Source organism: Clarias gariepinus, chromosome 14 (genome assembly GCF_024256425.1).
Source record: "Clarias gariepinus isolate MV-2021 ecotype Netherlands chromosome 14, CGAR_prim_01v2, whole genome shotgun sequence".
NCBI lineage: Eukaryota > Metazoa > Chordata > Actinopteri > Siluriformes > Clariidae > Clarias > Clarias gariepinus.
Genome location: NC_071113.1, coordinates 14,493,584 through 14,520,464, shown reverse-complemented (window position 1 = coordinate 14,520,464; position 26,881 = coordinate 14,493,584). Strand labels below are relative to the sequence as shown.

General features: G+C 36.3%; 2 protein-coding genes and 1 non-coding gene across 9 annotated transcripts; 2 read left to right on the top strand and 1 right to left on the bottom strand.

The window, feature by feature from the left end:
* Positions 1-342: 342 nt before the first annotated feature.
* rangap1b (Ran GTPase activating protein 1b) lies at positions 343-9,085 on the bottom strand. 3 transcript variants are annotated; one of them, XM_053511049.1, is made up of 16 exons: positions 8,995-9,085; positions 8,193-8,320; positions 7,967-8,094; positions 7,726-7,785; positions 7,444-7,623; positions 7,229-7,363; positions 6,783-6,941; positions 6,312-6,422; positions 2,940-3,039; positions 2,555-2,639; positions 2,141-2,318; positions 1,936-2,037; positions 1,739-1,841; positions 1,552-1,640; positions 1,331-1,452; positions 343-1,193 (listed from the first exon to the last, which is right to left on the bottom strand). In XM_053511049.1, the coding sequence occupies exons 2-16, from the start codon at positions 8,299-8,301 to the stop codon at positions 1,115-1,117; spliced, it is 1,740 nt and encodes a 579-aa protein (XP_053367024.1). In that variant the 5' UTR covers positions 8,302-8,320; positions 8,995-9,085; the 3' UTR covers positions 343-1,114. The 3 variants fall into 3 exon arrangements, with proteins under 3 accessions (XP_053367024.1, XP_053367026.1, XP_053367025.1); XM_053511051.1 differs by having other exon boundaries at positions 1,936-1,998; XM_053511050.1 differs by having other exon boundaries at positions 9,018-9,067.
* A 395-nt stretch (positions 9,086-9,480) lies between these two features.
* trnar-ccu (transfer RNA arginine (anticodon CCU)) lies at positions 9,481-9,553 on the top strand. Its single transcript has one exon. It is a non-coding gene; the product is annotated as a tRNA-Arg (tRNA).
* A 1,995-nt stretch (positions 9,554-11,548) lies between these two features.
* Positions 11,549-25,185, top strand: kctd17 (potassium channel tetramerization domain containing 17). 5 transcript variants are annotated; one of them, XM_053511056.1, is made up of 7 exons: positions 11,549-12,016; positions 14,564-14,672; positions 15,225-15,316; positions 15,735-15,830; positions 16,198-16,323; positions 16,613-16,746; positions 24,409-25,185. In XM_053511056.1, exons 1-6 carry the CDS (start codon positions 11,642-11,644, stop codon positions 16,703-16,705), a joined length of 891 nt encoding a protein of 296 aa, XP_053367031.1. In that variant the 5' UTR covers positions 11,549-11,641; the 3' UTR covers positions 16,706-16,746; positions 24,409-25,185. The 5 variants fall into 5 exon arrangements, with proteins under 5 accessions (XP_053367031.1, XP_053367028.1, XP_053367030.1 ...); XM_053511053.1 differs by having other exon boundaries at positions 15,735-15,878; XM_053511055.1 differs by having other exon boundaries at positions 15,732-15,830.
* Positions 25,186-26,881: the final 1,696 nt, after the last annotated feature.

Sequence of the window (26,881 nt, the reverse complement as noted above, 5' to 3'; positions counted from 1 at the left end):
ACGAGCAATAATTTTTAAATACATTTTAACTTGATAAACAAACAAGGTCTTGTGTCCAAGTCTTGTGACTGTTCTTTAGTAACTGTGTTGCAACAACGGCAGAAAATAAGGTTAAAAAGGCTGTAGCAGTGCAGCAGATCAATCTGTTTAAAAACAATGCAACATCGTATTTTCACGAAATCCTCAAAAAGGAGACAAAAGCATCATTGGGTTGTGGAATGAATCATCAGTCCATTATTTTTATGGGTAAAACATGCTTTGGATTTTAAGCACACTTTTGGAATGAATTATGCCCGCAATCCAAGGTTTAACTGTATGAAATGACAAGATCAGACATTTTCTAACAAAACAAATCAGTTTAATGTGAATGCAAAAACAATACAGCATATTTATTAATAATCATACAGCCATGTATGAGATTTAAGTCATATTGAGGTACTTTTTCATATTTTAGTCTGTTCCCTTGTACAAGTGGTTCCCTAAAGATTATAAACACTATGTCTAACATCACCATATACTAAATTTGACATCTTCTGTTAAATAAAACTCTGTGCTGAGGTGTTGTCTATCAAAATTACTTACATGAGCTAAAAAAATAATGATTCTAAAATGCCCTCATCCAAAACTTATGATGTTATTTTTATATATGAAAATATGTCAATATTTTAAAAAAGTAGTTACAACAGTAGTTTTCTGGACATTCTTCAGATTCTGTCTAAAACTGGCCAAGTGCTGGTATTATTTGAAAGACGTAAAAACAATAATAATAATATTCCTCATTAAATATCATATCTAAAAAGCTCATGAACAGTAACTGGGCTGTTATTTAGATAGTCAAGACGGAATCTGTAAATAATGGAAAAAAAACAGTCACACTTTTTATATATAATTTAACATTAAAATTGTTTGTAACAAGGCAGTGATTTGCAATGTACTTTTAATACATTTTGGTCTCCAAGGACTTGCTTCACTATGTTTAAATTTTAAATGCTCCAACTTAAGATAAATTATGCCTTTGATGGATACAGACAACAACAGAAGCATTTCTGGTCCCCTCGTTGGCCCATGTATTTGTCCTGTATTAATTAGGAGTTCTCAGTAAGAAAACAGGGTCTTAGGCAGAGATCCTTTTCTCCAGTGTAGCTTTAAGGTCATCTCTAGCACTCATACATGACGCTAAAACTTTGCTGTTCCTGAAAGTTAAATATACACAAAGTGTTAAAAGCTGTAATGGAATGTGAATAATCATGGTCAACTGAGCTAAATATTTTAATAAGCTGATATGGAAAAAAGAAGATTTCTCAAATTCTCTGCATACAGATGTACTAACCGAGACACAAAGACTTCTAGAACATTGGCCTGGTCCACAGGGAAGTAGTCCTGCTCAACGCAGTGCTTTAGAGCAAGTAGGTGACCCGGCAAGAGGCAAACTTTCTTAACTCTCTTCTCACCCTAAAATTAAAAGTATGAAATGTTGCACCATGCTGATATATAACATAAATATGTGAATAATCTGAGCAAAAGACCCAAAGTGAGATATACTTTAATTACCTTTAAAAGCCCCAGTTTCACCAACAGTGAAGAGGTAAAACTATAGATCTGAAACTGAGGGCTGGAAAGTGCATTCTTCAACAGGGCATCTGTTTTACATAAGAGATAAGAGGTCTATTGACTAACAAATATTTTAAAAACAAAATTGTTTTGCTAAAGTTATAGGAACAGAGCATTTTGTTCATACCAGAAATTTCAAAAACAGCTTGCTTCACTTCTGCATCTTCTTCATACAATGAAGATAGCTGAAGAAAAACATCTGCAACTTTAGCAGCATCTGAAAAGTCCATCTGAAACCACAGCGAACATGTTATGAAGAGTATGAAATGGATCAGATCATAAAATAAATTGGGCCAGCTTTAAAAATAAAACGATATACTGTACTTGTTGCTCAAAGAGCTGAACTCTCTTGCCACCAAGATTAAGCAGTTTTTCTGCAGACGGAAACTGAAGGAATGATAAGATGTCAGTACTACCTAATGACACCTGTGTAGAAAAAAATTATATTACATGACATCAATAAAAAAAAACAGATCTATCATTCTCTTCTTCATTTATAAGTACTGAAGCAATAGGCAATCTATCTTACCTTTTCTGGATTCCCTTCACCTTTATATTCATCCTTTAGCCCATTGATACAGTTCTGCTTATTTTCTTCCTCCTCCTTTTTTTCCTCCTCTGTATCCTCATCTTCACAATCTTCCTCATCATCTTCACAATCTTCCTCATCATCTTCATCATCCTCCTCCTCTTGCCCCTCATCATCACTACAGGAAAAATAAAAGTAATTTGAAATCACATCATGATTTATGATTTCTGGACACTAACTGAATGATTATTATTATTTTTTTTTTTTATGACAAAGACATTTTATGAACAGAGTTTTAAAAATCTGCCAGACTGAAATCAGTGCAGATTTTTATAGATAATTCACAGAAATCCTATGATGCATGCCTAATTTGATTACTGAGCACTGCTTTTCCTTACTCTACTAAAACATTACCTGAGCGAGCCAAGTACATCCCCCATGCCCATATTTTCCATGGCCTCTTTGAGTGCCTCACAACCATCTTCCCCCAGGCAGTTTCCTGTCCAAGAAGAAAAACAGTAATAACTATTCAGTTCACCTCAGCACTTTGAAACATCATATATATGTTGAGAAAGAAAAATAAAATTTTCAGTTTAATCACTATGTTTTTGCATGCAATGATCATCGCTGATTGTTGTAAATGGAATAAATACATCAATTTGTATTTGTATACACAGTTTGTATACCAAACCAATGAAACCAATGAATCATTTAATCAATTCTATGCACTTATAACTAATAAATGTATGTGTCTAAAGTGGTTACTAATTCATAACCACTAACACAACACCAAGGTTACCATTGAGGTCTAGTTTCTCCAGATCAGCCTTGTCCCGTAAAGCCCTGGAAACAACCAGAGCTGCAGTATCTGAAATCTCTCCGAATGACAGGTTCAGCTCCTACACACATAAAAAGCAGGAGTTCTTTTCACCAAATGTACTGCTGCTAAAATGATTAGGTAATGCATATGAAAGACATACAAGTAGAGCCAAGATGATCAATTTTAATACTTTATTATTTACAAACATCCATATTTTACTGTGGCAGCGTGTACCAGTGCATCAGGTATAAGTCAAACTTTGCCCTCACTACTAGACATGGAGCCCATAAGCCCTGATTATAATAGAGTGAAAACTCGGTTACAATTAACGCGGTTTACGAGTGTTCGCATAATGAGCAAAGTTTTTTTTTAATAAAATTTTGACTTGAAAAACGAGCATTGTCTTGGTTTACGAGCACAGAGTATCATGTATCACGCATGCGCTTCTTGATTTGATGCCGAGCGTCACGTGATGTTGAGCGTCACAACTGAGCCAACGGTTTTTCTCTCTTGCGCTGCGGGTAATCATCTCCCCTGCTGGGTTTTAGTGCTCGTCTCTTACTGGTATAATCAACATCCGTGTGTGTGTGTGTGTGTGTGTTTTTCTTTTTCTTGCGCTGCAGTGTGTTATGTGCGCGCGCGTAATTTGAAACCGCGCCGGTTCACAAACAAACACACACACTCTCTCTCGCCTTTACTATGTGTCAGTGTTTGAGTGTGTGTGTTGTGTGCGCGTGTGTGTAATTTGACAGTGTGCCGGTTCACTCTCTCTCGCCTTTAGTGTGTGTTTGTGTGTGTGAAAGAAACAGAGAGGGGGTGCTTTAGTCACACACAACCAGCACGGTGTCAAATTACGCGCGCACACAACACACTCAGCAGCGCAGGAGAGAGAAAACCACACACACAGCGCCTGTGCGCATAAATGGAAACAATTTTTTTAAGGTAACGTGCAGGTTAATTTGTTTTATTTTTACTTTATATTTTGTGTTAATTATTTTTATGTATTTCTTTTTTTGGGATGTGGAACAAATACTTTTAATTTCCAATATTTCTTTTGGGAAAATGTGCTTTGATTTACAAGTGTTTTGGAATACAAGCCCGCTTCCGGAACGAATTATGCTCGTAATCCGAGGTTCCACTGTAATCTGCCAGAGAGTACAGGCATTTGCATGTTAAATATATAACCCCAGTGCATCATAGCGGATAATTAACACTTCATATTAATGATGAGTACCAGGTATAAATTTAAAGTCACATTTGGTATAAGATGAAGGCAAAGCAGCTGCCAAACCAATTGAAATGAATCTTATTAATAAATTTGAAAAAGTGACCCAGAAAATTCAACTTCCATATCACATTTAAAATGTTTTTGACCTTTTTATTTTTTTATTTTTTTAATCCACAATAACATGGTACTTACAGTCATGCTCAAAACTTACAACCCCTCAGTTATTTCCATGTTTTTTGTGTAAAACATAATAAATATAATTTGATGATAGCAGATCTTCGTATTCGGCAAATACAACCTCAATTAATAACTTTTCTCACACACACCTTCCCTCCTGAATAACTTAAAGTAAACATCTCCTGCATGACTATCAGCATTCTTCTTTACAACACTGCTTCAGTTAATTGAGGTTTTCGGGTATCCGCTTATGCCCAGCCTTCTTAAAGTTCCACCACAACATTTCAGTTGGGTGGAGGTCTGTACTCTGAATAGGTCACTCCAAAACCATGATGCTTTTTTTGTCAGCCATTCTGATGTAGATATACTGCTGTGCTTCAGTTAGATAATTGTCCTGTTGATGCAAATTTAACCAAGCTGGAGCTGTCAGACAAATAGTTTCACATTTGCCTCTAGAATATTCAGGTTTACGGGGGAGCTTGTGACTCAATGACAGCAATGCGCAGGTCCTGTGGCTGTAAAACAAGCTCAAATCATCACCCCTTCACTGCAGTGCTTGACAGTCGGTATGAGGTGTTTCTGATCAAATTCGGTTTGTTTGTTTTGCCAAACATGGCACTGGGTATCAAGGGAAAACAACCGCACTTTGGTCTCATTTGTCCATAAGACATTGGTCCAGAAGTCATGTGGCTTGTTTAGATGCAGTTCATGCAGATCAGCCATGTTTCAGTTTTCTTTTTAGACAAAAGAGGCATTCTCCTAGCACCCTTCCAAACAAACCACACTTATTCAGTCTTTTTCTAATTGTGCTCTCATGAACTAACATTTAACATGCTCAGTGAGGCCTGTAGGTCGTTTTTTTTCTCTCTCTTTCTGAGCATTCCATGGTCTGACCTTGATGTGAATCTGGTGGGATGTCCACTCCTGAAAACTGACTGGAATGCTTTCCACTTGTGGATAATCTTTTTTCACTGTAGAATGATGAACTACAAATAGTTTGAAAATGGTTTAATAACACCTTCCAGATTGATGTGCAAACTACCAAAACACCTGCTTTTATTGAGTTCTGCATAACTGTTAATCAGTAAATCGAGGTCTGATGATTAACAGCACCTGGCTGCAAAATCCTGTGGGAGCCGTAAGGGGTACTTAGTATTGCCCACATGTTTTTTTTTTTTTCTTTCCTTTTTTTATATGTTGTTTCACTAACTTTTGAACATGAATGTATGTTGCTTTTAAACATGTTATTAGAGCATAACAAAAATAGTAAGGGCAATCTTTTGCACTGACTTTGTGTTTTTACAAATTTGCCTGAAAAATTATGACCTATGACTGCAGGTTTTTTTTTTTTTGGTATCAAAGTCAAAAGGTATCAAAAAGTTAATATATTTTTATATTTATAATTTATATTTTTTAACTAAATCATTTAAAAGCTTTAAATACAAACATCACTTAGATATAAATGTAATAGGTAAAAAGCAAATATAATAATAATAGGCAAGTATTTTAATATGCATACATTTATAGCTCCCCCCAAAAATTCCTGAACCCCAATTCAATCTTCTTTATCTGTTCTAGGATCCAATATGTTTTCTCTGATATCCTTTTGGCCATTTTTGCTGGTTTCTTCGCAAAACCAATATGTGGTATCAGATCACTGCCATCTCTACGGGAAACATATGTTTCCTTCGATAATTGCTGCATATTCTTGTTTTATTCAAAGTTCTTATAGTACAGTCACATTTAAGATTTTCCAACTATGGCAATAACTTACAATCATACTCTCAATAACTTGCTCTTGCGAGTTTGGAGTTTCTGAATAATAGTCTAGTGTGCAAAGCGCCCTTTGCCAAGTAATACATTTTACCCAATAATTTCACAGACATAACTAACAGTTATTAATAAACTGGGGTTTTAATTTAGCTGATTACTTAAAAAATACTGACCTTAAGAACAGACAATCCTTTTAGTGCTGCAGTTAAGGCAATAGCACCTTCAGAGCGCACTAGACAGTCTCCAAAATTAATGACTTGTACATTACACAAGTGCCTGAGGGCCTGCAATATCATCACAAAAAAACAAATGTAATTTTGTAATCGAAATGTTTAAAATAATCTAACAATAAATTGCTTAGTTGTACGAATTAAGAATTTTCAATATTGTTACCAATTAAGATTTGGCCAAGTTAATGATAAAACTTTCAAAAAAAAAAATCTGTGCCTTGATCTTTTCTTATCACCTGCTTGAAAGTTACATGGGGCAGATACTGTTTATTTACACAACTTGCTATTTGACTGCCAAATAATGTTATAATAGATTTATTTACTGTAAAAATCTAAATATTTAAAACTTGAAAAAAAAAAAAGCTAAATAATAAAATGTGTTGTCAGCCAGTAAAATAAAAAAGTGAATCATACCTGTGCCATGGCTACTGCACCTCTCTTGGTAAAAGTATTGTCATTTAAGTTAAGCACACGCAGATTGGGATTATGTTGCATTGCAGTGGCCAACGCTGTGATCCCTGGGTGGTTGATCCCATTCTGAGGCATGTGAACCTCCTCCAGGCTCCCAATTAACTGAAGAAAAGTTAAGGTTGCAATAAATGCATTAGGGTCAGTAATTGGGAAAATGTTTTTAAGGTAGGGTAAGCAAATCAGAAATATGTACATGTTTTTAAAGCACCCATCAAGTTTGTTTGCAACCCACACAGTGTATGTATATATATAATATATATATATATAATATATATAATATATATATATATATATATATATATATATATATATATATTAACCAGTATATGGATCTATCCTGATTATAGTTGTGGCATGGCAAAAAATTTAGAAGTAAAATATCTCATTACCTGAAATGCTTGGGAAAGTGCAGTGGCGCCATCATTCTCAAGTCGATTACGTCCTGCTACAAAGACTTTTAGCTTTAGAGGTGAACCTGCAGCACTTGACTGCTTGTAGCATTCAGTCAATGCAGATGCCAGGATCTAGTATCAATACATATTATAATCAATATTACTGATTTGCTTTCATTTATCTATTACCTGACGTATTAACTACCACTTACTTTGCCTCCTCCAATTCCCATGCCACAATTATTCAGCCTGAGTTCCTGTAGAGTATAACATACAGGGCTCTTGAGGAGGTCCTCAATGCCCTTTACGCCATCAGGTCCAAACGCATTGTCACTCAAGTCCAGTTCGGTAAGCTTGGCCCCTGATATCATCAAAGCACTGCCTAGTGATTTCTAAAAGTATGTTTGAAGATAAAAATATACATGTAAATGCACACTTTTTGCTTACTTACTAACTGTAACATACAATTCATATCACTTAAGTTACTGACTCACCAAAGCTGCTGGAATTTCAGAGCGAAGGCGACCCGTAAACATATCACTCCAGTAGCATCGCTATCCAAAAAGACAAAAATATCTTAAAAAGCTAACAGAAATTGTAATAAAGACGCACAACCTCACTTAACTTTTGTAACCAGTTTATTCTGGACATGAAGTGGGGATGATGCTAGATAGGACATCCAGTCTGTCATAAGATACAGACACACATAACCTAAAATAAACCAAATGAAACTACCTGCAGATCCTTTTTGGACTCAAGAGCCTTTGAGATGGCCTGTGCTGCTTCAACGCCAACAGTATTTCCTTCAAGCCGCAAGGCTTTCAGACCTTGGAACTGCTCTATTTCATGCACAATCTTTTCCACTAAAGACAAACAGAAATCACTCAGTTACTGCAAAATAGACATATGGAATTTTACTTTACCAAAATGCAATGTTAAAGAAGACATAAATTTTTCCAACCGGACTGTTTATCGTTCAGCTTCAGTCCATGACCCTTGTAGCTTAGCTCTTCCCCAACATGCGTCTTGGCCAGAGCCTCTGTAAGCTGATCAATATCTACAGAAGCCATTCAATATCCTTTGGATTCCCTGGTAATTAGAACAAAAATAATGTAAAAATGCGTTAATATTTAATTTAAAAAACCTTAATGTTGTAACCCAACTATGACAAAGCAAAACTGATCGGCTGGTTGGCCAAACGTATAAATATACATACGCAACTACATCATAAAGGAAGTGAACATTTATAGTCATCTATCTAGCTAAACTCATTTATACTGTAGTTATTTACTTAGTAGAGCTATAGCCTAACCACTATAATTATGATAAAACCAACAAAAATGTGTTTTCTTCCTAACCAAACAGCAATTTTAATTCTCAAACTTCTAACAGCTAATATTATTCTGTTTAACTAGCCAGTGCGGCTAACTTATTAGCATTGTACGTGTTCTCACAAACCGTTCATTAACATTTAATCATGTTATTTATCATTTATATCTTAAATAACCAGCCAGATAAATTTTCGATTTTAGCCTAGTTATTGACCTTAGCTATTCAATGTTTATTAACATTAATTTAAACTAACCTTACCTAAATTCGCTAAGCTTAATTAGCTAACCTTGTTTTTCGCGCCCAACAAGCTATCAATGTTTAGTTAGCCAACAAACTAGAGTGTTAGCATTTAATGTTGACGTCCAAATGTAACTTATACGTCTTAAACACTAATTACCCGACATTAAATGTACCATGCTGAAGTTACACACCTGATATCTCTAGGTATAGTTACCTCAAGTAGCCCACACTAACGTTTAATTTCACAACAAGGGCACATGGGGACACTATATTTTGCCGGTTCCTGAACGTTTCAAAATAAAGCGGTGTATAGTTTAAGAGGGGACTAAAGCCCCATGAGGAAGAGAAAACCTCTTTAATTTGTCAAATGTAAACTGCTTATTTATTTAAATGTATAGATAAAGATCTAATGGTTGGTTTCTTAACAGGCATGTAGTTAGTAAAAGATCCAATAAAACAATTGTGAAAATCGGTCAGCACTTTTATTGTGGAAACCTCGCACCCCGAGATCTACGCGTACTCGGTTTCTACCGCGGGAACTGAACTGTCTGCGATTCAAAAGTAACCTAACAGAATCTTTCATTTAAGGCATGATGTTAAATTATTTGTTTAATAACTCTCATAATAACTCTTAATAAGCTCTCTTCATATAGACAATGTTCAAGAGCTCTTGGCATGCCCCAGTGGCCTAATGGATAAGGCACTGGCCTCCTAAGCCAGGGATTGTGGGTTCGAGTCCCATCTGGGGTGGTCATCAATTTTCTTTGTTTTCTCGATGTCGACGGTCGTACAAGTTTACTCCATTGGAAATTGTGCATTTCAAGAAATGTTACAACTGCAATCGTGGAATCATAATGAATCAAACAGAATTACCCAAATCTGATTCCCACCTAGTAATTTAAAAGAACACCACATTCACCACTTCATTACTTTACAAATGTCTTTTAAGGATTCAATTTATCCTTATTTTAATTTCACAAAAACATCATTAAATTTTTTACAAAGTTTTGTTAATGTACTGAAAATTAATCTTTTTAATAATTTACATATGTATTCACCCCTCTTTATGCCTGCGCATAATGCTGTTTTTTTCCTAAATATTGTAATAAAAGATATTCAGAACAATGTTTGGCTATGAAATTTTTTAAATACACCAATGTTGTTTCTAGAGATCAAAGAGACAATATAAACCACAGCAGGTTTGTGCATAGTCAGTAAATAACCTGGGGTTATGGATTTAAAATGTAACAAGCTTATGAAGAATAATCTCTGAAAAGTAATTTGATGGACAAGATGATGAAACTGGCTTTTATGGAAGATTTACCTGTGCTGGAGAGAAGACGTTAATTTAAGATTACCACCCTCAAAACTTACCAATCAATGCAACTTCATATTAGGGCCTTTATGAAGGCTTTACAGAGCATAAGTAGTAGCTACAACTCAACATTAAGCTTTTAAAGAAAATTGTTGGACTTTTTAAAGTTCTTTGTAACATATTGGGGGAAAAATTCATTTCATTTTAAGTTTTCAAAAGTTACATAAAAATAATTATGATATTGTAATATAAAAGAACCAATAAGAGACTGATAAGCATCTGTTATCCAGGTATTTTACTGACCTTTAAGCAAAATAGAACCTGTATTTAACTGTTTTATGAAGATCACTGTTTTAAGTTTGACTTGTATTGAAGAGCAGTTTTTTAAGTAATGTTTGTGTGTTTTAATTGTTGGAGTATTGAGGCCAGTTTGTTTTTATAGAAAAACAATTACTTGAACCAACTATATCAATGGGCTACAATGGGAGACAACCTACTTTTTGGGCAGATGAAAAGTTGGAAGTCAACACTAAGTTAAAAATCAACACTAGAGAAATATAATCCATTAAGACCCACAACCAATACTACTTGAGCTGACTTAAAACTTTGAATTACAAGTTAAATAACTTGATATTTAGATCCTGGATGTTAACCAGTGTTGTGTGTGGGGTTTTCCTACATAGGTCAATCACCATGTCCTTTGTCTTACTGATGTTTAAGTGCAGGTAGTTACCCTTACACCAGTTAACAAAGTTCTTGATGACCTTCCCCAATTCTTGTATATATATATATATATATATATATATATATATATATATATATATATATATACTCAGCAAACTTTTTTTTTTCTTCCTTTGAGCTGTAAGGCGTAATAAGAAAAATAAAAAAGGGTTGAAATATTTCACTTAATTGAAATATTTGCACGTAATTTATTGGTGTGGGTTCCCATTTTTAAAAATTAAATTAGCAAAAAATCATTCAAATTCAAATTTAATTTGTCACATACACAGTCATACACAGTACAATATGCAGTAAAATGTTTAAACGACCGCCCGTGACTTAAAAAAAATATATTATTAATAGAATAAATATGAATAAAAAAGAAGTACAATAGAAAATAAATGTATAGCTAGAGTAATAGATCTATAGAAAACAAAATATACAATATAAGAAAATATAAGAAAAATATAATTCCATGATTTTTTTAGATGAATGGTATATTGTACTTGTAAATAAATTTCTTTTTCTTCTTTAATCTAAATCTTTTAATTTTTACTTTGTATTGCGGAGTAACTGTAGAGTATGCTACCTGAGAATCGCTACAAGCATTTAGAGCAAGTCCGTACTATCTGGCAACCCGGGCAGAGAGCAAAGCGTTTAAAGCAGGAGGCAGCGACGCCACAGTCAGACTCACACAGAGAGGGAGAGCAGCCCGAGCTGGTCTAATAACGGTATCAAATTAAAGCGTTAAAATAACGATAATAACTTTGTCATTTACAGCATCAATTATTTATTACCTGATGGCTACAGCTACGAAGAATAAAAGGAAGCCGTTACCCTGGAATGTAACTGAAAACGCATTGAGTTCGGCATACAGCAACCAAAACAACAATAACAACAACAACAATAATAATAATAATAATAAAGACAGCGAAGGAAGTGAAGCAACAACAACAACACCCACGTCTGCACCCATCGATACGATCGGCTCCGAGATCAGTGTGACGGGGAACGGAGCCGGGCTCACCGCCGCAGGAACAGGAGGCGCGGACGGGAAGTGGGTCCGGCTCAATGTCGGCGGTACCGTCTTCCTGACGACGCGCCAGACACTGCTCAAAGAGCAGACATCCTTCCTTTACCGACTGTGCCAGCAACAAGACCTGCATTCTGACACGGTAAGACGATGTTCTGGCACAATCTGTTTGGAGAAACAAATATTCGTAACATCCGACCTGGACGACGAGCAGAGCAGAGCAGAGCAGAGCGGTCCTGAGTCAGGTGATGGACTGCAGAGCTAGTGCAGCATCCCAAACCCTCAGCATCACACAGGGCTGAAATCATTCTTTTCTCATATTCTTTTACGATCCATTCACATCTCACATTGTTGGGAGAAGAAAAATGATTTCGACAGTGTGTGTGTCGAATGTCCCGAAAAGGATTGGAAAAACAAGTCATTTTGACCTTGGGGGTCTCCACGACGACAACTAACCTTAAAAAAAATTACCTTAGAAATATCAAAAGAAGTAAAAGTTTTGTGCAGTAGTAGCATTAATTAGCTGCATTGACAAGCATGTCAATTTAATGTGTGTGTGTGTGTGTGTGTGTGTGTGTATAAGAGAGAGAGAGAGAGAGAGAGAGCATAAACAGAACATAAACATTGCCCCCTCTTTCATATTAATAATGTGCTTCTTGGCTTTTTACCCTACTTGTGTTTATTATTTATTTATTTATTTATTTATTGTCTTTGACAGGGGTCAAGCAGACTGGCCACCATACTCTTACACTGTCCACCATTTTTGTCATTTCTGTCATGTCACTCTTCCTTTTCCATCCTTCTCCTCTTCTTCTTGCACCTTTTCATATGCTCTAAAAGATTATTCCCTGTTCCTTGTACCCAGGCTTTCTGTTCAGCCACACACAAACTGTGCTCTATGCAATATTTCTCATTGGCTTAAGTTCCAAACACGGCTTTTCTTCTTCCAAGTGCCAATGATATTTATTTTAAAAATTCTTTGATAAGCATTCTCTCTTCTCATCTCATTGTCCATGCTTTACTCCTGTAATAAGATTAGAGACATGAAACATTGAATTCTGCTATTCCTCAATCTAAAAATATCATTGAAGCCCCCTCAGTTCTATTCTTGGTTTAGTTTTTTCCCAAATGTTGAAGGATTTTTTTCTCCTCCTACGTTCCTGCTAGATGTGCTTGTGTAGGCTGTATCTGTTTGTTGCTAATAGGAATAAAGACTTATGTAATATGATGTATATGGTTTAGAATTTGCTAGATGGTTCATACTTCTGGAGAACATGTACTTGGTCTTGGTTTCTCCTACCTTTTCTTAAGTGCTATATGTTTTGTGTGAGTGAGTCGTGGTCCACTTTGAAAGGTGAAGAAAGGCGTTTTTACACATAGATTTTTCCTGAAATTTTTGGAGAGCACAGAGTGGCAATGAAAGGTGTAGATCAGAAAAATGGTGTTGATGCACCTTGCCATGTTGATATAAACAAGTCCTTTGTTTGTCTACCAGGCAGATCCTTTGGGATGCAGGGGGTTGGCTTTTGGGACTTGTTTCTGTGCACAAATAGAAGGAGGAATATTACCACAGATTAAATATTTTGTTATTGTATATCTGTCTTTCGAGTCACATTCATGCTTTGCTGTTCTTGACCTTGCCTGATTATAGTTTTTTACAGGATTTCTTGATGACTGATAAACAATTAAATTAACAAAAGATTCATTTAAAGTAGCCAATAATTCCAAAAGAATAAAATTTTAACATTTTGAATCGTAATTGGGGACAGGCCTTCTGCCTGATTTTATACTGATTATATACATCAAGGGCTCACCACAGCAGACCATCTGATCAGCACACAACTTGGCACAGGCTTACTGCCGATGCAACCGCCCTATTTTATCCAGGCTTGGGACCAGCACTGCAACCAGTGGCTAAGGTTTGTGCATTTCCCTGGAAACAAACCAGGTGTTTCGCAAAGGAGGTGAGAAACTTACAATTTAGTCACCAATGCCCTATGTGCATTTTTGCTTCCGGCATAAAAAATGGGATTTAATATGCAATCTCAGGGCAGTGTAACAATCATGCCCTCAAGTCCTCTTATTTACATATCACAAAATGAGGGGCATCAATATATTGCCTGGCTTGTCTTCATTGTTTTCTCACTAAGTTTATGTGGATAAAACACATATTGAACATCCAAATAATAATTTTATTGTTCACATACTGGGATCCAATGATTAATCAGATATTTGAATACATACAGTATGAAAACTCCAACAGGCTTTTTCATTTTTAACACATGCTCTCCCACCATATATGTATGAGCTTTAATCTTTCTTTTACCTTTTCTTTTCCTTCATTCTCATTTCATCTTCTGTTTTTTTTTTCCTTGCTTTCTTTTTGTGTAGTCATATGCAAGACCAGCTGGTATAATGTACTCTGCAGGGCATCATGTAAAGAACATTATTATCTCCAAGCTACGAAAAGGCTCCCTGTAGAGCTCTTAAGAGCACTAAGATTCACTGCAAAGAGCAGCCACACAGCCATGCGAAACAGTGACTGTGACCACACTGATGTGACCTGCTGCTTGTAGCTATGCACTTATTCTTACATTTTCCTTCTTAAAGTGACTGTAAGGTAAGACGAACTTATTATATAAACGTTAATCCAAGAATAAAATCTGATAGTCATTGAATCTTTGTGTAGGATGAAACAGGTGCCTATGTGATTGACAGAGACCCCACATACTTCGGCCCTATACTTAACTACCTCCGGCATGGGAAACTGGTTTACAACAAGGAACTGGCTGAAGAAGGTTTGTTTTCAATTTGTTTTGTATGCAGATAATTATAGACTGCACCAAAAATTTAGGCAGTAACATGCAGAAGCATTCTAAAGTGTGAGGATTTTAATTAGACTAAAATACAATTCCCTTTCAATACATTACAGTATGTCCTAAACCTTTAACCAAAATCACAGGTGCCATGCACTATCTAGTCCTGCCTGAGTTCACACCCAGAGTTCATTCTCACACCCAAATTTATCATAAATAAAGCTAAAAAAAAAAGTCCACATTCCATTTTTATTCTAAGATTGAAAATGTCCTTTTCCATGAAAGGTAAATTTCCTTTTCAATAGCTTATATAATAATGCACTAATTGATCGACCAACCTTTCCTGTTACAATTAAAAACAAGAAACAAAACAGGAAATTGGTTGTCAAGTTGTATACACCTTGGCATGAGCTTGTCCAGTTAACCAGAGAATCATTTGACTATATGTATAAATTTATTTGTTTAAATTCTCACATGTAACATAATGACACATGCACTGATGTTTTTACTCTTTTGATATGTTTGTAATTTCAGGTGTATTGGAGGAGGCAGAGTTTTATAACATCACTCCACTGATTAAACTAATTAAAGAGAGGATTCTTGAACGAGACTGTAAGGCCTCTCAGGTAATGAGTCATCTGTCTTAAAATCTTTTAAGACAGATGTTGTTAAGCCATATTCTGTTTCATTTAAAATCATACAGTAGAGCTGCAGGACAAAACTTTTTTTTTTACTTAAATTAGTCATTATGATTGAAAAAAATTATGGTCTCGTGCTTAAGTAAGTTAAGCTGTAAAATCTAAAGAAGTAATTTGTGCCAGTTTAACAACATAAGACATGAAAGGCTACTTTGGCTACTGTCAAAAATAGGAGTGCCGCTGGGATGAAAAAGAGACAAAGTTAACCATTGAACAAGTCAAAATGATGCAAAAACCTTTTTGATAAGTTTGCATACACCTACTTCTTTAGTTTGTCTTCATTACACACCCTCTTCTTCTTCTTTTGCCCCATGGCTTTTTACTCTCCTCACATATTTTACAGCAGGTGCCTCCAAAGCACGTGTACAGGGTGTTGCAGTGTCAGGAGGAGGAGCTAACACAGATGGTGTCTACGATGTCAGACGGCTGGAAGTTTGAGCAGGTCAGCGTACGTGCCTGCCGAAAGCCGCGGCCCGGACTGCTCTGGACTGTGGGTTGGATTGATGCTGAGTTGATTTCCTAATCCCAGTGTCCTGTTCCCCCTTCCAGAACTCAGTCCAGTAACATATTTAACTAAAGAAATGACACCTGCACATTTTATGTGGTGTCACATTTCAGATTACAGTTGCAAAACGCATTATTGCATTTACATGCATTCATCAATTAGTAATCTGTAAAAACAGTTGATGCAAATAAACACATATGATGTAAAATTTTAATGGAGGAAAATGGTGTGTTAAATCATTTTGTTTTAACAAACTGCTTTCTTTCTCATGCTCCCCTTGCATTATTTTTCAATGGTTTTGCAGATGGTGAATATTGGCTCATCTTATAGCTATGGTACCGAGGACCAGGCTGAGTTCCTCTGTGTTGTTTCCAAAGAGCTTCACACGTCTGGTGGGGGCCTAGGGACAGAGCAGAGCCACAAGAATAAGGTTGGAGTCCTCTGTTTATACTTAGTATTTAGCTTTTTAAGGATGTTCAGCTGCATTGTGTAAAATGCAAATTCAATATAATATTGGTATTGAATAGTTGCAGTAAATCCTTTACTACATTTTCATACTTTATCACCCCCATTTTGCCTAACAGTGTGTTTTTTTTCCTTATATTTTTATCTGCATAAACCATCTAATCATCTTCCTTTTAAAAAAATTCACAAGAAGTGCCATTCTTTTTTGTGTGGTTGGGGTACATCTGTTTGTTGAACACCCATTATATGTCAAGGCATCAGACACTCAGGCGGAGGAAGGAGAAAAGGAGGAGCAGGAAGAGGAAGAAGAGAGAGAAAGAAATGCCACCCCAAATGAGTGGATTTAGAGATTAGGAGACATTTGTCATTGTTTCGATCACATGAATGGGTGAGGATATCAAATGCTAGGTGTTTGTTGGTGGTAGCCATAGAAATTCTAACCTGTAATATGAGAACCCTAGGTTATTTTATTTCATTGCATCAGAACTCTATTACTGAAACTGTATAAGTTTAACAAGCTAACATGAAAATATATAACCTTATGTGCATTCTACAATCACCAAACTGTACAGAATTGGTTTCACAATAACCTCTGATATAAATCTTTTTCATTAATCTTTAGGCGGAACATAATATATGGATAGCATGCCAGTCTATTACAGGGCATAATGTATACCCATATTCACATACTCAGTCAGACCTGGGGCAATTTCATGTATATTAGATTAATCACCTGCTGTCATGCTTTTGGGAGGTGGGAGGAATTATGGAGGAAAACACTTAGGTAAAAGTTAAAGTTTAATAATTTTTTCTGGAAACCTCAGTTAATATATAACAGAAAAAAGTGATGAAATTTAATTAAATTCAATATTAAATCTAATATTCAGTTGGAAAATGGTAAAATTTATAATGGGGAGGAGCGGCTTTTGATTTCTTTAATACAAGTACTGTACACTGAAAATGGTGCAATGAAATAGAATGGCCTCAACAGCCTCCTTTAGAAACATCTAAGCATGCTTGTTTATACCTCCTTATTCAATGTTTTTTCTTTATTTTTTTTATTTTCAACATTGTATATTAATACTGAAGACATTATGAAATTATGACAGAACAAATATTATGTAGTCAACTAAACGTGGTAAATAATCCAAAATATGTTTTATGATTCTTTAAAGTAGCCACCTTTTGCTTTGATGACAGCTTTGTACACTCTTGACATTCTCTCAGTCAGCTTAATGAGGTAGTCACCTGGAATGGTTTTCCAACAATCTTGAAAGAATTCCCAGAGGTGTTGAGTACTTGTTGGCTGCTTTTCCTTCACTCTCTGATCCAAATAATTCCAAATCATCTCAATTGGATTTAGATTAGGTGGTTGTGGAGGCCAGGTCATCTGATGCAGCACTCCATCACTATACTGTTTAGACAAATAGCTCTTATAAAACCAGTTGGAAGTGTGACTCTTGGAAATAATGGCCCCACTTAGTGTAAACCAGATGTCACTGCAAAATGCTGTGCTAGAAGTGCTGGTTAAGTAATTTTGACTAAGCCACCAACAACGTCAACAGCAAAGCACCTCCACACAATCAAGCCATCCCCTAGGTGCTTCACAGTAGGAACCACACAATGAAACAGTCCATTTATCCTCTTTTTGTTTAACAAATACATGGCGGTTAGAATTTGGACTCATCAGACCAAATGATAGTTTTCTACTGATCTAATGTCCATTAATTATACATTCCATTTCTTGGCCCGAGCAAGTTTCTCAAGCTGGTTCTTGTTTCATTGCTGCAATTCAACCATGAAGGTCTGACTCTCCTCTGTTAAAATATGTCTGCCAGCTAAATGGCAAGAAGCATTTAGGTAGGCTCTAATGTTAGACTCTGTAAATTGTCAGTTTCTGAGGCTGGTAATCCTAATAAGCTTATCCTCTGTAGCAGAGGAAGCTCTTGGTCTTCCTTTCTTTGGACAGAGTCAGTTTTGGAGTCAGTTTTATCATAGCATTTGATGGTATTGGTGACTGCCCTTGGGGGTACTTTGAAAGTTGTTGTGATTTTTTGACGATGTGATTGATTGACCTTCATTTCTTAATGAAGAAATGTCCAGTCTTTTCTCTTTAATAAACTCATAATGTAAACTGGATTTCTCAGTATTTGTAGTAACGCTAATAGTGTTATTAATAATACTGCTATAGTGCTATTGACTCTGCACCCACCCTTCCTCTGCACAAGAAAACTGATGGTTTAACGCACATTAAGAAGGCAGGAAATGTAAATTGAAAACCATTCTAGGTAACTACCTTGTGAATCTGATGAGAGATTGCCATGAGTGTGCCAAGTAGTCTAAAATATAAAAAATATTCTGGGCTATGTAACACTTTTTTGCTTATCACATAATTCCATACGTGTTCCTTCATAGTTTGAATGCCTTCAGTATTAATGTTCAATGTTAAAAAAAATAAAAGTAAAGGAAAAAAAAACACTGGAGAAGAAGAGAAGCTTTGTCCAAACCTTTGACTGGTAGCGTGTATTCACATACACATACACAAGGGCAAAAAAAAAAAATTATGCAAACTGACTGTAGAATTTATTTTTATCAACTGAAAAATACAAATGCATAATTTTATGTCATAATTTCATTGCTTCTTAATACATTCAAATAGACATTCAATTTGTCCATCTGTTCACCAGAAGTTAATTAGGACACCAAACAGGTGAAAATCCAATTTTGCGGACATACATTGTCATGCAAGATCACAACCCCATAGTATAGCAGTCCTTTGCATTTCATCTAAAATCTAAAGCTAGTTAGGAAGTTTAGGCTTCAGCTCTTCAAAAATCATCTCACTGTAATAAGCACTGTTGATTATTGAACCTTTTTTAAATAATGTTCCAATACTGGCCTGTGAGAATCGCAGTAATATGTAAACATAAATTTTTCAACAAATGGTTAACTTTCGAACTTTTTCCTGGTCGGTGGTTGAGAATGTTTCCATTCCATATTCTGCTGTTTACTCTCAGGCTCATGTGATGAATTCTCTCAGTGATGAATTCATGTCTCGTCAACAGTAATGATTCTTTTAAAAAAAATTCACCTTCCTTAGAGCAGTGGTTCCCAAACTGGGGGTCGCGACCCCTGTGGGGAATAATTTCATGGAGTCGTGAGTGGGGTTTTAAAAATTATGTCTTTTTTTGTGATTACACACTTTTCAGTATTACAAGTAAATGCTATAAATAAATATTTTCTGATTTGTAAAGATATTACTGATTGAGTGTAAGTGTTTAAACTGAGTGTTTTTAAAAAATAAATTTGCGACTCAAAGATATGACGTCACTGTGCAGCGACTGGCTCACTAGTTATTGCTACAGCGCACAACTACACGTGAAAACCGAGATGGATAAATTTGTTATTTGCAAATCTAAAAATGTTGAGGAAATTGTGGCCTGAGTCATCTGAACCATGTACATCGACCAAGCATAAGAGCAAGACCCAATTAGACCAAAGTAGGAAACGTCGAAAATATCAGGAAGAATTCATAAAGTATGGATTCGCTTGCTCTACTGTTGACAACGTAGATTTCCCTCCATGGGTAATCTGTTCAGAAGTGCTTGCTAATGAAAGTATGAAGCCCGGCGAAACACATGATTGCTCAACAAGCGAAAAAAAAACAAAAAAAAAACAAGTACACCCTTCCCATTAAAAGGTAAGCCAAAATTATTTTGATGTATAGTAAATGTAGTCAAAATACTGTGAACAGCTTGTTATGTTTATTGCTTGTTTTTGATAGTGGGGGTCGCGAGATCTTGTCGATCTTCAATTAGGGGTCGCTGGCTTGAAAGTTTGAGAACCACTGCCTTAGAGTATCAACCAACTTTCTTCATACCGTGCACAAAGTCTTCGATAAGTACAGTAACGGCACCAGGTACTGTCTCAGATCACAAAAAAGGAATCACTGCACACTGCTCTTCTTTTGCGCAAATCACAAGTGGGGCGTCCATTTTTGCTCGCACTCCAGTTACAAATCAACTTATGTAATACGTTCACACCTGCACAGCAGTGATTGGGGAGACATTAGCCTTGAACAGAAAGTGCTAATAAGACAGTGTGGCTCACAGAATTTTTAATATAATAGTATGGCAGATCACCTTATTGACTTACCTTTTATACTCACACATACCCAAAACTCATCTATGCCTGTTATGAACAAAGACTTGCAGGCAACTTGCTAAAAATTAGAAAGCCACCCAAACACCCAGCACACCACACCCTACTGTGCACAGGGCCCCCAGAAGACAAAAGCCTGACTCGGCTTTTGAACCCCCCAGATTCTTTGGTATGCAGTGGACAAACAGGTGCAATCCACAGAGACCCCAGCCCAGCAACCCACAGCACCCAAATGCCAGCACTGCCAACATCCTGGTGCCAGACACCACAGCCACCACAGAGGTCCTGTGGAGTTATGCCCCAAGGGCTCAGAGCTACCTGGGGAACGAACACAATATTGGCCATAATTTTTCCTGATGCAATGTTATGGCTGATTGGTATGTGTGTGTATATATACATTAGCAGTCAAAAGTTCGGAGACACTGGTCAAAAGTTTAGATTTATTTTCTACATTGTAGAACAATACTAGGGATTTCAAAACTATGCAGTAACACATTCGAAATGAGGTAAAAAACTAACAACAACAGTGAGTTGTTATTTTAGGACATGAAGGTCAGCTGTCTAGAATAGTTCTTGCAAGAACATTACTGTCAAGCGCATTTGAAAAACCCATCAGAAACCCATCAAACCCATCTGGCCAACTTGCTCACATGAAGACAATCCCAGGAAAGGAAGACCAAAACCTCTCAAAATCTCTGCTGTAGAGAAGTAGTTCATTTAAAGTTACCGTTACCAGCCTCAAAAGTCACAAATTAACAACACCTTAGATTAGAGCTGTTATGGAGACTTTACAGAGCATAAGTTGCAGAATCATCTCAGCTGTTCGAAGCAGATTATTGCATCCTTTGAATGCCGTCAGCATTATTTTACAATGTAGGAAGAAAGAAAAATCAGTAAAGACTCTGGAATTAGAAGTGATGGTGGAACCTTGGATTGGGAGTAACCCGGTTTGTGAGATTTACGCAAGACAAGCAAAACTTTTTTCCAAATTTTGACTTGATAAATGAGCGAGTCTTGATATACCAAGTACCAACTATCATCGAGTATCATGTGGCACACATGCGCAATGGATCTCTCTCTCGCACTGCGAAATTGTGGGTAATCATCTCCCATGCTCGGTCTCAGTGCGTGTGCCTCACTCGTATAGTCAATATCTGTCTACGCAAGTGCTGTTTACTATAACACTGTGTGCGCATAAAGCATCTTTTATTTTGTGTTTGTATGTACGAATTTCATACACACCAAAAGAGACTCACCCACATGTTTGTGTGAGGGTGACTCTTTATTCGGTAAACTGGTGTGTGTGTGTGTGGGTGTGGGTGTGTGAGAGAAAAAGTTGTCCTACACAGCAGGCCCCTTCTCCCCCCCTTCTTCCTCTCCTCTCTCTGGTATCAGTCACTACAGCCATGATTCTTTTCAATGGTAAAGTGCAGGTTAATTTGTTTTATTTTTACTTATTTTTGTTTTGTATTTATTATTTTTATATTAAAATTTTTAGAAGTGGAAATAATCGTCAGAGTTTTCATTATTTATTTCCTTATGGATGAAATTTGCTTTGATGTACAAGTGTTTTGATATACAAGCACACTTCCAAAATGAATAATGCTCGCAATCCAAGGTTCCACTGTGTGTGTGTTTGTGTGTGTGTATATATATATATATATATATATATATATACACACACACAGAGTGCTGTGAAAAAGTACAGTATTTCCCAGCCCCTTCCTACTTTTTTACATATTTGTCACACTTACATGATGCAGATCATCTAACAACTTTTAATATTACACAAAGATAATCATGTTAAATGTTTTTTTAATGATGAATTCATTTATTATGGAAAAAGCTGTCAAAATCTTCCTGCCATTATGTAAAAAAGTAATGGAGTAGAGTTGCTCCTAAAACTAATAATTGGTTGTGCCACCCTTGGCGGCAACAACTGCAATTAAGCATTTGCTATAACTAGCAGTGAGTATGTCACATCAATGTGCAGAATTCTTTTAATTCAGCCACATTGGTGACTTTGTGTTCATGACCGTTCTCAATCAGATTTGACTAGGCCATACTCTGTTTATGTTTGTGTAATAGTAAAATTTGTTTGATGATCTCAATCTTTTAATTGTGTCAAATATGCAAAAAAAAGGAGGGCAAATACTTTTTCACAGCACTTTATTTATATTTATCTATATACAAGTGCATCTCAATAAATTAGAATAATCGAAAAGTTGATTTTTCAGTAATTCGATTAAAAAAGTGAACCCTGAAATTACACACAGACTGATGTATTTTAAGTCTTTATTTCTTTCAATTTTGATGATTATGGCTTACAGCCAATAAAAACCTTGTTCCTTGATAAAACACAGTGGATCAACACCAGCATATGACATGGCTTCCCAAACCACAACTGACTGTGGAAACTTTACCCTGGACTTTATGCAGCTTGGATTCTGTGGCTCTCCTCTCTTCCTCAAGACTCTGGGACCTTGATTTCCAAATGAAATGCAAAATTTACTTTCTCCTGAAAGACAGTCCAGTCCTTTGCCCAGGTTATACGCCTGTGACGCTGTCTCTGGTTCAAGCATGGTTTGACACAAGACTGTTGACATTTGAGCACAACTAATTACTTGCTCTTAAAGCACTGACTTCAGCTGCACTTCACTTTTTGTGAATTTCCCCCCAATTTTATAAAATGGGGTTTGTTTCACAATCCTCTCAAGGCTGCGGTTATCCCTGTTGCTTTTGCACCTTTTTCTACCACATTTTTTCCTTCAATTTAACTTCCCATTTTTATGCTTGGATATAGCACTCCGTGAACAGCCAGCTTCATCAATGAGATTTTGTGTATTACACTTCATATGCAGGGTGTCAATGATCATCTTCTGAGTTTCACTTTTTGAATTGAATTACTGAAATAAATAAATTGTTGATGATATTCAAATGTATTGAGATGCACCCATACTGTATACATACATATAGTAATAGTATTAGTAGTAGTTTTGGTAGTAGTAGCATTTTTTAGTTTTTCTATACATCAGGCATACTGACATACAGTCAGGTTTTTTTCCATGTGCCCTCAGTACACCGCAACACTGAATTTAAAATTAAACAGTCAAGTTGTGTACTTGACTTTTAGCTTTAAATGGAGTTTGATGGATGGCCGGTACTACCCATTTAGGAATTACAGCAATTTTCACACACACACATAAACATTTCGGGGGCTCATGAACATGTTAAAAGGGAAGAATTAGCTGGCAAGCTTAGCAACAGCAAAAGGCCTGGAGAACCATTGACGGCAACTAAAGTGAATGACCACAAAATTCTGTCCAAGGTAAAAAAAAGGGATATTTTTTACTGTCATCTGATCTCAACGCAATAGTAGTAGTAATATAGTCTTTGACCACAAAGGATTTTCATCCAAGTACTAAAAAAAGTCCTTTTGTTTGTAATTATGTTAGTTTGTTCCATTATTTATGAGCCCTTAAAATGGGTGTGTGTATGAAAATAAATATAATTCCTGAATGGTTAATACCACACTTTTGTCAACCCCCTTGAGTTAAGCTGAAAGTCATGACTTTTTTCTTGAGTAGTTCATTTCAAATGCAATGTGTTGGTGTACAGAGGCCAAATACCAAAAAAAACATCCTCGCTCAAAAAATGGATGGACCTGTAGGTGGAGTATTAATGTAATATAAATATGATGTTTGTCTGACATAGTCATAGTTTCATAAATTCATTTAGTCATTGTCATCTTCACCTGCATCTCCGTCTAGAGAAAGAGTTTACCTTATTATTAGAACACCTGTTCTTATTATAAATGTGATTTTTTTTAGTTAATATTGTAAAATGCTAGATTTAAATTCTCATTATATTTTTATTTACCATTTTTCAGCTTTTCCAGATTCATGGATCCCGGATGTAGAGTATACCTTTTTTGGTATTACCATAGTTATTTTTTCCAAATACTGAATTGTTTATTTCGCAGATAAGTGAAAAACCAGCAGCTAAAAGATAATCAAAGTATGGAACTGTGTGTGAAGCATGTGTAGAAAAGTGTTTAAGCAAAAGTTAATAGATCTCACTTGTGACTAAAGGGCAACTGATTGTGGTATAATTTCTATCAACAAACTTTAATTTAATGAAAACAGGAATTAAAAAGGAAAAAATATAAAATGGGACTTGATTCATACTATAATATCGGACTATTGCCATAACTTTAAACCAGTGATACAAAGATTTGTGGTAAATATGTTGACAATATTATAAAACCTAAAAAAAAATGGCTGTGAAAATGTGACTCATGTTAAATATGTAGCCTAACCACCATTTATTGAGCAGTTGACACAGTTATGTTATCCTGTGCTCCTAACACATACCAGTGCAACTGGGATTCTGCACTGTTCCAATGTTGTGGTTGGTTTGTTTAAAACTTCAGTCATATAAAGTAATACAACTGGATCTGTTTTGAATGCTATATGACATTATGTGATGCCCTTTTGTCTTGGATTTATTCCAATTATACAATATCTTTCTACATTTGGGTTCTATAAACCCATTTTATTTAAAAATACAATGACTAAATTAAATGAACAGTTCACTTATTTTAAACAAGCCACAAAGTCAAAAAAATCAAAAGAAGCACTTTCTGCCTCCCTCAGTCATTTATTGAAGGTAGTTTTTTTTTTTTTTTTTTTTACATATTGTGATTAAGCATATTCATTCTGTAGTGCTGCATAATTTTATTAATTTTTTATAGACAAGATGGACTTTGTAATCATAATCATTTGTATAATCATAATCCATTTGTAATTATAATTAGGTCATTGTGCAGGGCATTAGGTTTGTATGAGATACTAAGTATGGAATGGTAAGCCTTTATATACAGACCAATCCACTTTTGTATCAGAACACATTTTTAATGGAATGCACACATTGGTATTTTACTTTACTTAATTCTGTGTAATTTATTTATTTAATTTTAAAATAAATCACTTATGCTTTATTAATTTATTCATCCTTAATGTATAATTTAAAACACACAGAGGTGACAAACTTTTGCCTCAAGCACACCTTCCCTCTACCTTCATGGTGGACTTTTTTCACACCAACTGTGTTGGATATGTTAAGAATTTGTTTATGTGATGGCTTTCATCCCATCAACTGTGGAGCATTGCCATGGAATATAAGTATTTGTTTTGTTTGTTTATACCATATGTTACTTCTTTTGTTAAAATGTATAATTTCAAGTGCTGAATATTAATTTATATAATTGCTGTCTATAGTATTTATAAGTTATAAACAGTAAAGTGCACAAGTTCCTTTTCTCTAAAAAGTTTAAATAACCTTAGTCACTTCAACAGTCATGTGACAGCAAAGCAATGCAAAAAAAATATCATAATAATGCAGATACAGGTCTAGAGTATCTTTTTGTATCCATCCCCAGATCTATGTCCTGATCTATTATCTGTAGACCTGTTTTCTGTCATGAACTAACCCGAGGAGAACAGAAGACGTAGCTTTAGCGGTTAGCCCTTTGTAGCGTGAATGGTAAACCCAAACGCGGAGTGACACGAATAGGCAGGATAATCACGCTATTTGATCTAAGGACTCTCACAAATGGGGAGCAAGGGAGAGACACAACGCCTCTGTCCGAGACAATGTCCTTTGGGAACCCATGCAGACGGACTACGTGCTCTAATATCAGTTCCGCTGTCTTTTTGGCTAATGGGAGTCCGGCGAGGGCCACCAGGTGCACGGCCTTAGAGAACCGATCGATGATGGTCATGATGGTGTCTTTTTCTTCGGAGGCCGGCAGGCCCGTGATAAAATCGACGGCGATGTGCGTCCAGGGTCGGCGAGGGACGGGGAGAGGTTGGAGTTCGCCGGAGGTAGGTTGGTTGGTGTCCTTTGCCCTGGCGCACACCGGGCACGCCTGAACGAACTCCCGGACGTCCTTTACGATGGATGGCCACCAGAAGTCCTGTTGGAGGAACTGCAGTGTGCGTCGTCTGCCCGGGTGTCCCGAGATGGGGGAGGAGTGACCTCACTGGAGTACTTCTGACCTCATATTGGTGGGCACATAGAGCCGTCCAGGCGGCACACCTGCCGGTTCGGTCTCTGTGGTCTGCGCCTGGCGAACCCTCGTTTCCAGATCCAATAGTAGGGGTGCGATGATCTTTGAGGGTGGTAGGACAGGCGCGGGGTCTACCCGGGGGCTGTCAGTTTCATGTTGACGAGAAAGCGCGTCTGCTTTGGTATTCTTAGACCTCGGGCGGTAAGAGAGATGGAAATTGTAGTGCTCAAAAAATAGAGCCCACCGCGCCTGTCTGGGGTTTAATTGCTTGAGGTTTCGGATGGTGATTAGA

Bases quoted from the DNA above. Each gene is read 5' to 3' on its own strand.
- kctd17 (XM_053511052.1), top strand. From the start codon at position 11,642: ATGGCTACAGCTACGAAGAATAAAAGGAAGCCGTTACCCTGGAATGTA. The intron at 14,673-15,224 runs GTTTGTTTTCAA...TTGTAATTTCAG, and splicing joins CAAGGAACTGGCTGAAGAAG to GTGTATTGGAGGAGGCAGAG. The intron at 16,324-16,612 runs GTTGGAGTCCTC...TTATATGTCAAG, and splicing joins AGCAGAGCCACAAGAATAAG to GCATCAGACACTCAGGCGGA.
- rangap1b (XM_053511049.1), bottom strand. From the start codon at position 8,301: ATGGCTTCTGTAGATATTGATCAGCTTACAGAGGCTCTGGCCAAGACG. The intron at 7,364-7,443 runs GTAAGTGGTAGT...TATTGATACTAG, and splicing joins TGGGAATTGGAGGAGGCAAA to ATCCTGGCATCTGCATTGAC. The intron at 3,040-6,311 runs GTCAGTATTTTT...TTATGTGTGTAG, and splicing joins AAGGATTGTCTGTTCTTAAG to GAGCTGAACCTGTCATTCGG.